This window comes from Biomphalaria glabrata, chromosome 8 (assembly GCF_947242115.1).
Source record: "Biomphalaria glabrata chromosome 8, xgBioGlab47.1, whole genome shotgun sequence".
NCBI classification, from domain to species: Eukaryota; Metazoa; Mollusca; class Gastropoda; family Planorbidae; genus Biomphalaria; species Biomphalaria glabrata.
In genome coordinates, this window is record NC_074718.1 from 33,397,477 (window position 1) to 33,410,333 (window position 12,857).

The window sequence follows — 12,857 nt, forward strand, 5'->3', positions numbered from 1 at the left end:
TCTTAAAAAACCGAAATGTCTTTAAAATTATACATCTAGAGGCACTAAATTTGAATTTCTTGTCTTTTTGTTTAGCGCGTGCTTTAAAAAGAAACCGGCCAACTAAGTGTGTATATTTTTTATAATTCATATGAATATTGGTTGGGAAATATTAACATCTGGGTCTATCTTAACAATTGGTTAAATCCTAGAGAACTGTTCCTCATTACCATTAGCTCAGAAGAAAGTGCTCGGCTATTTTCTGTTACCATTAGTTCAGAAGAAAGTGCTCGGCTATTTTCTGTTACCATTAGTTCAGAAGAAAGTGCTCGGCTATTTTCTGTTACCATTAGTTCAGAAGAAAGTGTTCGGCTATTTTCTGTTACCATTAGTTCAGAAGAAAGTGTTCGGCTATTTTCTGTTACCATTAGTTCAGAAGAAAGTGCTCGGCTATTTTCTGTTACCATTAGTTCCGAAGAAAGTGTTCGGCTATTTTCTGTTACCATTAGTTCAGAAGAAAGTGCTCGGCTATTTTCTGTTACCATTAGTTCAGAAGAAAGTGTTCGGCTATTTTCTGTTACCATTAGTTCAGAAGAAAGTGCTCGGCTATTTTCTGTTACCATTAGTTCAGAAGAAAGTGCTCGGCTATTTTCTGTTACCATTAGTTCAGAAGAAAGTGCTCGGCTATTTTCTGTCACCATTAGCTCAGAAGAAAGTGCTCGGCTATTTTCTGTTACCATTAGTTCAGAAGAAAGTGCTCGGCTATTTTCTGTTACCATTAGTTCAGAAGAAAGTGCTCGGCTATTTTCTGTCACCATTAGCTCAGAAGAAAGTGCTCGGCTATTTTCTGTTACCATTAGTTCCGAAGAAAGTGCTCGGCTATTTTCTGTTACCATTAGTTCAGAAGAAAGTGCTCGGCTATTTTCTGTCACCATTAGCTCAGAAGAAAGTGCTCGGCTATTTTCTGTTACCATTAGTTCAGAAGAAAGTGCTCGGCTATTTTCTGTTACCATTAGTTCAGAAGAAAGTGCTCGGCTATTTTCTGTTACCATTAGTTCAGAAGAAAGTGCTCGGCTATTTTCTGTCACCATTAGCTCAGAAGAAAGTGCTCGGCTATTTTCTGTTACCATTAGTTCAGAAGAAAGTGCTCGGCTATTTTCTGTTACCATTAGTTCAGAAGAAAGTGCTCGGCTATTTTCTGTTACCATTAGTTCAGAAGAAAGTGCTCGGCTATTTTCTGTCACCATTAGCTCAGAAGAAAGTGCTCGGCTATTTTCTGTTACCATTAGTTCCGAAGAAAGTGCTCGGCTATTTTCTGTTACCATTAGTTCCGAAGAAAGTGCTCGGCTATTTTCTGTCACCATTAGCTCAGAAGAAAGTGCTCGGCTATTTTCTGTTACCATTAGTTCAGAAGAAAGTGCTCGGCTATTTTCTGTCACCATTAGCTCAGAAGAAAGTGCTCGGCTATTTTCTGTTACCATTAGTTCAGAAGAAAGTGCTCGGCTATTTTCTGTTACCATTAGTTCCGAAGAAAGTGCTCGGCTATTTTCTGTCACCATTAGCTCAGAAGAAAGTGCTCGGCTATTTTCTGTTACTATTAGTTCAGAAGAAAGTGCTCGGCTATTTTCTGTCACCATTAGCTCAGAAGAAAGTGCTCGGCTATTTTCTGTCACCATTAGTTCAGAAGAAAGTGCTCGGCTATTTTCTGTTACCATTAGCTCAGAAGAAAGTGCTCGGCTATTTTCTGTCACCATTAGCTCATAAGAAAGTGCTCGGCTATTTTCTGTTACCATTAGTTCAGAAGAAAGTGCTCGGCTATTTTCTGTCACCATTAGCTCAGAAGAAAGTGCTCGGCTATTTTCTGTTACCATTAGTTCAGAAGAAAGTGCTCGGCTATTTTCTGTTACCATTAGTTCAGAAGAAAGTGCTCGGCTATTTTCTGTTACCATTAGTTCAGAAGAAAGTGCTCGGCTATTTTCTGTTACCATTAGTTCAGAAGAAAGTGCTCGGCTATTTTCTGTCACCATTAGCTCAGAAGAAAGTGCTCGGCTATTTTCTGTCACCATTAGTTCAGAAGAAAGTGCTCGGCTATTTTCTGTTACCATTAGCTCAGAAGAAAGTGCTCGGCTATTTTCTGTCACCATTAGCTCAGAAGAAAGTGCTCGGCTATTTTCTGTTACTATTAGTTCAGAAGAAAGTGCTCGGCTATTTTCTGTTACCATTAGTTCAGAAGAAAGTGCTCGGCTATTTTCTGTCAAGACGCCAACATAGAGGAATACAATGAAACTCCTCCCCTTGCACTACGACTTCCTGTTCTTGTGCTATGAGCTCTGTCGGTTCGATAGTCCCTGGTTCCGCCAGTCGCCATCCCTTGCCGTCCTGCAAAAACATTTTGTTTTTTGTAAAACATTTTACATGATTCGGATGTTCCTTCAGAGTTGAAGATAGTTTACTTCCTAGTCCAAACCTCCCGCAGGACGACGGGGGATGGTAGCGGGCAGGGTTTGAACCCTCGACTGTCGATAAATCCGAACGACAGTCCAGCGTGCAAAGCGCACGACGTGGTGGTTTGGGCTAAGATGCAATAGCCTTTAAAATTTTAAGGAACACCCGAAACATGTCAAACGAACGAGCTATCGTTACAGTTATTTCAGTATTTAGTTATTTAGTTACATTCAATTATTTCATTCCTTGTCTATTGTTGGAAGGCCTACTGAAAAGCCAAATTCATCATAAACTGCCGAATTTATAGAAACAGTTTTAATGTGTAATAATTTTTATTAGCTGCCGTTTTTTGTATGTTAATGCTATTTTTAAAGGTCTTATATAAAGGTAAAATTTTTATTATAAAGCTTATATCAACTCATTCTGTCTGTCTGTCTGGTAAAAAGTTTGAACATGTTTCTTCTCCCATTTCCCATTCTCGAATCAAGTTAAAACTTTGCACAATTATTCTTTGTACCTTACAAGACATCAATCAATCCAAACTATTAACCAATCAGTTAATTAATTGTTGGTGATAAATTATTTTGTTTGATATCGAAATAAGGGTAATAAATGCTACTTAATGAGAGATGTGGATGTATATATGGATTTAACGTTTTACGTGTTGACACATCTCCCACTTCCCGTTCTTGAATCAAGTGGACATTTTGCATAATTAGTCATAGTCAATGACAATACAATAATTAATCAAAACATTAACCAATTAGTTAATCATTTAGTACTAATTGATTAATTAATTTTGTTTTATATAGCCAAAGAGGAGCTAAACCCTGTAATTTTCAAATAAATGGCAGTAATTAGCGGTTCTTGATTAAAATCTTTTTCTATTGCTTGTTAATTATTTAACTACATTTCTGGACAAATACAATCGTATGTTGCCGTACGTGTGGTGAAATTATCTTATAAATTCATGATAGTCTATTCACAAACACACACGCCCACACCTATATACCTACACAATTTTTTAGGCATCGAGTTTTCAGAGTTTCAATACTTGACACGTAAACAGTATCAAATTAGTATCAATTTATTTATTTCAATTCGTATCTTTCCATAAATTTGCTTATCGCGTGATTAAGCTCCAATCAATCAAAGGAGAGGTTTCATCACCCTTCAGTAGCTTTGTACAGAAGTGAATATAAAACTAATCCATTCAATTGATCAGGTTCAGGCCACGCTTGCAGTAAGTCCGGAATAGTTTGATCTTTATTTAGCTGCTATTTTAAGCTACAATCAGGGCGGCGGCTAGACATTAGAACAATTTAATCTACTGATTTCTTTATTCAGCACATGTACACCAAAATAAAAAATAACAACGCGGTCGCTAAAAGGTGTTGACAGGCCTACAAATAAACAGCTTGTATTCCAGAACTATTGTAATTAAACATATCAATTGTCAGCTGTGAAGAGACAGCAGCTCAATGAAGAACCCATATGGTAAGAGAAAATGCGTGGGGTAAACATTCGATATTGTTAGATGTAAACTACCTTTATATTTTAAGTCGTGATATTTGACTGATTTATACACTTTAAGAATTAAAATGTCAATGCCAATGACATTTGCATTGTCGCTAATCTATGACAAGCAGGCAATGATTGGCAGTTCAATGCCTAGTTGACCTTTTTCGTAATTCCAAGAGATTCATTACCAGATCTTTACCTGGACATGACCACGACAATTTCTGACCAAAGAATTTGTTTTTTGCAGTACTCAATGCCAAAGTTTTCTGCTTAAAGAGTTTGTTTTGAGCTTAGATCAAAATATATTTTTTAACAGCGTGTGAATTGTTTTAAGAATGGAACATATCGTGATTGTTGCCTTTGTAGATTAGAATAAATCCATTACTTCCTGAGAAATAAGTGTTTTGGGTACGAGTGGTTTGTAAATAAGAAGTGTATTTTTCGCTTTACTCTTGACTAGATTTAGAAGACCACATTGAAATAGTGTTCCACTTATTGGGTTGTACTTTAGAGTATGTAACACAATAGAAAAACCAGCATAATAAATAAATAAACAAAATAATTAAACAACTGAACCATGATGTGAGCAAAGTTACTTTTTTTTTAAAGTTTTTGTTGTTCACTTGTTTTATTTTTTTTATTTACTCACAAGCTCTAAAAACTTTCCTGGTGTTGTAGGAATGAAGCCAGCAGTTTATAGAATGTATAGCTATAGTAGAGTTTTTTTTTAATTAGAGGGTACATTTAACAGTGTTTCCACACTAAAATCTAAATGAAATTGTCACAGAACCAAACATTTTCATAGATAGCGAAAAACTATCAAGCGTGAAAAAAAGGTTTGTATATTTGGGAAGCACCATATCAGTAAACGCCAATCTAGATGACGACGTAGACTTCTGGTTACACCTGCCAGTGCCGCCTTTGGCAGTCTTCAAGAACAGGTCTGGTCATGGAGAGGACTCTGCACATTCAACAAAAATTGACTCTTCAATGCTGTAGTCTTTCCTTCACTCATAGGCTTCAGAGTCCTTGACCTTATATTCCTGCCACATCAAAAAGCTTCCATCTACGATGTCTTAGAAAAATCCATCATGTGAATTGTGTTTGACTGTTGAGATCTTACGGTTGTCACATGACCAGTATCTTCTTCTCAGCAAAAGACCCAAATTACTTTGGGTGGGAGATATCGTCCGAATGCCTGAAAATCGCCTCCCGAAACGACTTTTTTTATGGGGAGCTGTGTGCAGGAAAACGAAACAAAGACACCCTGAAGAGCTCCCTCAAGGAGTGTGGGATTGACATTCACGGATGTGAGACGCTAGCTCTCTATCGCTCCTCATGGCGTGAAGTCGTGTGTGTCGGAGTTTCAAGATATGAGGCAAGGAGATCAGCCATCAGCAAAGAACGCAGATCTAAAAGAAAAAAAAATAGATGAAAAAAGAAGCAACATATCTGCAGTAGACCAAACTGGCCCATGTCAAGTATGTGTCCAGCTTAACGCAAGGAATGGAGTCCATATTCCTCTTCATAAGAACTAAGAAATGTGTTCATTTTCGAATACATAGCAGGAGCTACATAAGTTGCCCCAAGTTACCAGACTAAACTAATTAAGAATCGCACCCCACAGAAAGATGTTATTTAAGGAATTATAAAAATAAAATCATGATGGAAATATGTTTTAAAAGACAATTATAATTATCTTAATCTGGCTACTTTTTTTTTTGCCAGGTTTTTTAATTCTTTTTGAACTGATCACGCACAAAAGGTCAGGAAATTGTGAGACTGACGGTGAACAGAATAGACACATTTATAAAAGTTGTATTTTGGTTTGTGGACGCAATCCTGACGCGTACATCACTGATTAGTTATCTTAATGAGACTAATATATCAATCATACGATAAAGAGTCTAGCTTGGGTGGGGTTAAAGTCACAAAATTCCTATCTCTATCCTATATGGATCTAGATTTATGCATGAAAGACTTTTGTAAGTATGTAACCTATGCGGTGAACTATTGAGAGTTGTATATGTACTTTTAAATAGAGGCAAATCTGTAAATAGCAATCGTTTTGTTTTCCGGTGTTCAGAATACGAAAGTATTGATAGACTATTATTATTATATGATGACACCGTATTATTATTATTTTTCAAATCTGTATAATGGAATTGAAAATTAGACTATGAAAAAGGTGAAGATAGCTGTGAATAACATTTGGTTTAAAAATCTCCTATAATCCCGCGACTTTTCCTACATGCGCGTCAGAAAGTTAAATAATTGTCTCCCCTTAATTACAACTCCTTGGAAGGGTGTTGCTTTATCACGTGGTACAGACTAAGACGTCCACGGCAAAAGTGTTTTCAGATCAGCATTCATTCTTTTACTCCTGCGTCCGAGTTTTATAGTTCCCAACAAAAATTGGCTTCTGAAGCTTATAAGTTACAAATTTCTTTGAAAACAACAAAAGAGGATGATATGACACCCCACTCAGGGTCGTATATAAGTAAGTAGAGGCTCAGGGCAGGATATCTTTGGCGGACCCAACCCTCTCAAAGCTTCAAAATACATGCAATTAATAATATTAATAAATTAAATCTCAAACACAGGGAAAGCTTCGGGAGACAACCCTGAGGAAAAATTAGGTGCTGGTGACTGTGGCACACCATGCTACAGCCTGGCAGATCCTGAGGCTCTACTGATCCCAAACTGTATTGGATATTCCGTTCCTGAGTGGCGACATCGTTCCGACCATAAACAATGCCCAGGCTTTCATCTCACTTAAGGAAGTATGCTCTGAGATAAACCATAATCGTTCTACAACTAAGGGAGGCCAGTGAGATGAAATCTCAAAGCAACAAAATGTTTGTAGAGAAAGAAATAAAATACTTAATGTAAATGTAACCACACTCACCTTATTTTCTTTTATTTAAAAAGTACAAGTAAAGTTTCCCTTTCAGACCTTGCGATCTACAGGGCAGATGATGTTAAAGTTCATCTGTTTCTGTGGTCCACGGTTAACGAGGTTGTCATGTAGCCAGCACAACGACCAACCGCCTTTACTTTTCCCCACCTACGGTCAGGTACCCACTAGAGCTGGCGGGACTCAGAGGCGCCCAAAGATACCGAAATTAAAAAAATCCCAGTCTTCATCAGGATTCGAACCCGGGACTCCTGGTTCAAAAGCCAAGTGCTCAGTCTCACTTTCTTATATTTAATATGCCTAATTTGTTACTAATTGTATTTTATTTGTGAAACGTGGGGGACTCCTTTGAAGGCGAGTCTCTGGGAAGCTGCGTAGTCTTGAACTGTCGTAAATCTGTGATTCAAGTCGTTCGTGTTAATTAGAGATTTTATATCAACAATCTCATTGGTTATCATGAATTATTCAAGCAGCCTGTACAATCGAATGATGCTAAATTTAGGGATGTTCTTGTATTGTATTGCTGCCTAAAACACAAAAAAAAATCTAAATCTGAGACCGTATGACGCAAGAGACCAGGATGGGTGGGATTATTCCAGTGGGTTTATGAAACTTAAAACATCTTGTCTGCTGGGACCCAGGAGTCCTAGAACAGGTGGACTAGACCTCTCAGCAATTAAACATTTATGATGGCTACGTCATAAAACATAAGGGGGAAAAAAACGAAAGATGGGCGTTGAAATCCCAGTCAACAGCCAACTTCAGTGATGAGGGTGGGAAAGATTGAAAGAGATTTTATCTCAGAGGTTCTCAAGTACCAGTGGGTGTGAGATAGTGAATTGCGAAATATAAAACTCTATTGCTATCACGTCCTAGCATGTCCGAAAAATCACAGTTTACGTTCATAATAAATTATCTAACAGCAGTGAGAAAAAAAATGCGCCTTTTTACTCGCTAAATTATTATTTCGTCTTTCTTTGGGTTGTAACATTTTTGGCGATTTTCCTTACATTGAGGCAAATCCATCAATAGAAGTCTGTTTGTTGTATCCGAGTACATAATACAGAATGATTTGTGATTTGATTTTGGTACATAGTCCCCTTTTTAACGCTTGTATCACCAAGAAAATTTTGTTTTGTGGCTGACGTAAGTCATCTCTCAATATGGCGTCTCTGACATCGTGAATTTGGTATATTCGTTTCAGAGTTTCTCCCAGTCTCTAAATTTTCTTTCATTTTACTTTAGGTTCAATTATATGACCACCACATTTCTTCATATTGCTTTTATCTTATTTTTTTTTTTTTACTATTATAATTAACTTTTAGTGTGAAAATCCCTAATAGCAGTATTTAATGAAGTTTAATAAAAACCTAAACGTTGTTTGAAACAGTCGAATGTTTCATTCTTGTCAGAGGCTTCTCTGTGTATCTCCCTTATGAAGTCGTCTGCTGACCCATTGCTCTGTAGAAGACGATGAGCCAAGTTGTCCTGAACATCTTTGTTTATTAAACTCTTGAATCAATAATGAGAAATTCCCGAACGCGATGGTCCATTCAAAATCGATGTTGTCTCTAGATCTAAGTCTAGTTCTCAAGCCAAATTTACATCTATTTTTTTTACGTTTTACTTTGAAAAGTTATAATGGTCAAAATTGGAGTTTTCTCCATGGGGCCAAAAAGCTATTAATTCTTTTCTCTGCAAGATACCTCAACTTTAAAATATCTAGGAAAATCGTCAAAATCACAGGTTTGATAGCCGGTTTGAGCCAAATATTATTTTAATTTTTTAAAATTTATTTATTATATATGTATAATTTATTTTATTTACTATAATTTATTATAAAAATTATTATATTAATGGAGGTATTGTCTTTAAAAAAAAATGTATTTTTAAAATGTTTTTCTTGTTTAAAATCAGTTGACACACAACCTGCTATTTTATGAGAGAGAGAAACCATGCATGTCTTATCTTTTAAATTACTGACGTTTTTTCAAATCAGAAGATAATTCCGACCTACGCGTATTCATGCGTTAATCTAATCGAGCATGTTTGTTAATTAGAGACTTAAACTCTTTTAAGTCATTGGCATTCCATGCTCTAATGACACTATGGAAGAAGTATTAGAATTTGTCCTAGCTTATGGAATAAGAAATGTGCCTTTATATATGTGTCTTTCTGAAATTTGTATACGCTCAAAAGACATGCACTTTTTAAAAAGGTTATATAATTAATAGTTAAAAGAAAAAGAGACAAAACAATTGCCAAAACATTTGTCTAAATTCTAATTAAAAAAAACGACTATAATAAAACAGAAATACTAGAACATGACAGGGGACAATCAGCATTTAAATAAGGAATCTAGACTTTACCCACGCGAGGCAAAGCAGTTCATTAATCTACTGTTACAATTTAATTTTGGAAATGCGGAACCTAATCTGCTATATTGAATATCAATTTTTTGTTTAGCCGACAATTATAAAGTACATATTTATTTGATTGTGTGTGTGTGTGCGCGCGCGCGTTCAAAACAACACCCAAGATAATACATCATGTGTTTCTAGTTCCTGCTGGATGTCTCCACCCACTGATAACGCCACTACAGAGGTCAATTAAACAGTTTAACCGCAGGACAAGTTGGTCCATGTTGTAACCGGGTGACAATATATATATATATATATATATATATATATATATATATATATATATATATATATATATATATATATATATATATATATACATACATATATGTTGCAACGTCACGACCATATATTAGCATTATATAGCATAGAACTCATGGACGTGAAATAACTGTAAAGGGACAATAAAAAGATGGAGTCTATCCCTAGAGGATAATTAGATCTACATAATTTACTGCAGATAATTATTTACTGTTTCTCATTATACGGAATGTACAACCAAGTTCATCGGAAGCACTTGCCCGTGTACTGCCAAAGAACACAGTATTGACTATACCGAAAGAAATTCGATTGATAACTGTGCCTTTACATCTAGATCTAGTTTTCACAATTCCCAATCAAGAAAACAATACAATTTAAATAAAATTATGTGTAACTTATTCATTCAATGACCATTCAATGGAGCGCAGTGGCTCAGTGGTTAAGCGCTTTGCTTGGAGTGCTAGGTTCAAATCGGTGAAGACTGAGATTTTTAATGGCTTTAGACTTAAGTTTGGGAAAGTAAAGGCGATTGGTCATCGTGCTGCTCGTTAACTGTTGGCCAAAGAAACAGATGACCTTAACAACATCATCTGTTCATAAGTTCGGTAAAATAATACAACATATTACGTCTATTGTTCTTTTTTTTTTATCCTAGGAAAATATTTGGCATTCTAAACTATTGTCTTCTGTACACTGGGCCGGTTACAAGTAATTGGAGGCACCTACCCTCTCTTAGGTTCTCTTGTTGAAGTATATAAAATGTTTTCAACTGTATCAATACATGTATATAAATGATTTTATACATGTATATACGATTAGTAAATTTTATACAATTTTCAACAGACTTACCTATTTAAAAAAAACAACAACATATAAACGGCAGTTTAAAACAAATATGACGACATTCTTGGTTTAAGCCGCGAATAAAAAGATTGTTAAACAAGGCCGAGAGATTGGAGGATGTATGAGAATATTTACCAAAAAGAGACACAAAAAAGTCGTTTGTTAGCTAGCTACAATCTTGCTCAATTTTAATTACAGAAATGAAGCCAGTTTCAGACGCTCAAAAAAAAAAAATAAAGATAAACTTCCACTATCCCATTAATTAATGTAAGTACTAGATCCACAAGTTTATGATAAAATTGTTTCAGGCCAATTTCATTTCGTTTTTGTACATTTTCGGTCATGTGGCCTGCGAGACAAGTGTCGGAAATTAAAATGGCCCGCATGCCGATTAGGTTGTGCATCACTGTCTTACAGTTTGGTAATTGTGTAGACGTGCATTAATCAAGTAGGAAGATGAGCTTGTAGTATATTTTGTAGGCACCATTTCATTTTCCATTAATTAACCAGATTGTTGCATCGTTTTTTTAATGAAATAGTGTATACACTTCAAAATAAAGTTCATAGACACAAACGAATGTGCAGATTGTTGGTAATAGTTTTGATAGTTTGCTAGTTAGTTAGACATACCGACAGACAAATAGAGAGAGAGAGAGAGAGAGAGAGAGAGAGAGAGAGAGAGAGAAAGAGAGAAATTACAAACAGGAAAACAGAACGACAGATTGAGAGAGAGAGATAGATAGACAGACAGACAGATTGAGAGAGAGAAAAATAGTTTGACAGAAAGACTAGACAGATAGATAGATAGATAGATAGATAAATAGATAGATAGATAGATAGATAGATAGATAGATAGATAGATAGATAGATAGATAGATAGATAGATAGATAGATAGATAGATAGATAGATAGATAGATAGATAGATAGATAGATAGATAGAAAGCAGATCCTTAGTCTGACCTAACTCCATACTTCAGAACTAATCAACTGGAAATAAGTTTATAAACCTAGCACGCCTCTCCCCCGAGGTCATCCCCGGGTCCTCTATTATTTCTTCAAGACATCTAATAACTATGGATCAAGCGGAAACTCGGTATCGATCATTCAATGATCTTATCTAGTTACAATGTCCCACCTTATCTGAACAAAAGATAGACTAGCTCCATTATACACCTCTACACCTATGGCTCCGTGACGCCAAGAGCCACCACGAGAGGTAATGACTGTCCTCTTCAGCTCCTTCGACTCGACAATTTTCTCTCTGCCGGTACAGGAATGCTGTTCTACCCGCTTGACTAGACCTTCGAAAAGGAGACGGGAGGAAGAGAAGGGGGAGGAGGGAGGTTAATAAAGATAATAATATTCTAATAACCCACGTCTCATTAACCCGATTTCTATTGATTTGATTCCAAGTTGTATTTGATTATGTTAAGAGGAATGTGTTCTGGTAGATTTGAAAGCCTCTTTGTAAAAATCCAAACATGCTATCTACCTTTAAGTTGCAATGTTGTAAGTTTATGACAAAGAATACGGACATCATTTACTGGGATGCGTGGTGGAGAGGCTAAGTACGCTTGAACTTGGCTTGGCTACCTATGAAGAGGGCTCGAGGTTCGACACCCGACTCGAGAAGAGTTGTGTTTACTGAGCCCCCCACTGGTCCACAAATGAGATTGGACCATAGCGCTCTGAGCATGCTATATAAAAGCTATAATTTAATTTTGATTTTATTTAAAAGACCTACAGAGTTGATCAGTGCTTCTAAATGTTTAGAATGCTTTTGTTTACCGCATCTTTTTTGCTCAGTGCGCTATGGTCGAATATCTTTTGTGGACATGTCGGGGGTTGAGGTGGTATCTTGGAGAAGGTTTCCGTTCCGCCATTAGGCACTCATCAATGACAACTCAGCTCGAATCGGTATTTGAACTCAAACCCCTTTGATAGATAGCTAAATTATCTTTGTTCTGAAAATCGTTTACTTTGGGAGAGTACTCATGTTGAAATATGATTGTATTTAATTGCATCAAACAACAAGAAAGTTAAATGTTTTCCTCTTTTTTTTTATGTTAATTAATGAAACCAAATATGTATTTTTAAAAAAATTCACATATATAGATAAGATATTGTAATGTTTGTATGCGGTCGCAAAATTCTCCACACGTTTCGGATGTTCATTCAGAGTTAAAGATAATCTACTTCCTAGTCCAAACCTCTCGCAGGACAACGTGGGATGGCGGCGATGAAAACGGGACCATCGAGATGATCGAACGACATTCCAGCGCACGACCAGACAGCCATTGTAATGTACCTTGCTACTGAGGAGTATCTTGTATATCTGGACACGTGAATTATCTGAAGATGCTTGCGTGTAGATGTACGGGAGTGCTTAGATGCAAGACATTGAGCTCAATATTAACTCGACAGCAACCAAGACACATACAAGATTCAAAGTAAAACGACTGACTAAATG

At 36.3% G+C, this 12,857-nt stretch overlaps 1 protein-coding gene across 1 annotated transcript; it reads right to left on the reverse strand.

Moving 5' to 3' along the window:
- Nucleotides 1–164: 164 nt before the first annotated feature.
- Nucleotides 165–2,201, reverse strand: LOC129927833 (kinesin-like protein K39). Its single transcript, XM_056039360.1, has one exon. The coding sequence runs from the start codon at nucleotides 2,199–2,201 to the stop codon at nucleotides 165–167; it is 2,037 nt and encodes a 678-aa protein (XP_055895335.1).
- Between the last annotated feature and the right edge of the window lie 10,656 nt (nucleotides 2,202–12,857).

Bases quoted from the DNA above. Each gene is read 5' to 3' on its own strand.
- LOC129927833 (XM_056039360.1), bottom strand. From the start codon at position 2,201: ATGGTAACAGAAAATAGCCGAGCACTTTCTTCTGAACTAATAGTAACA.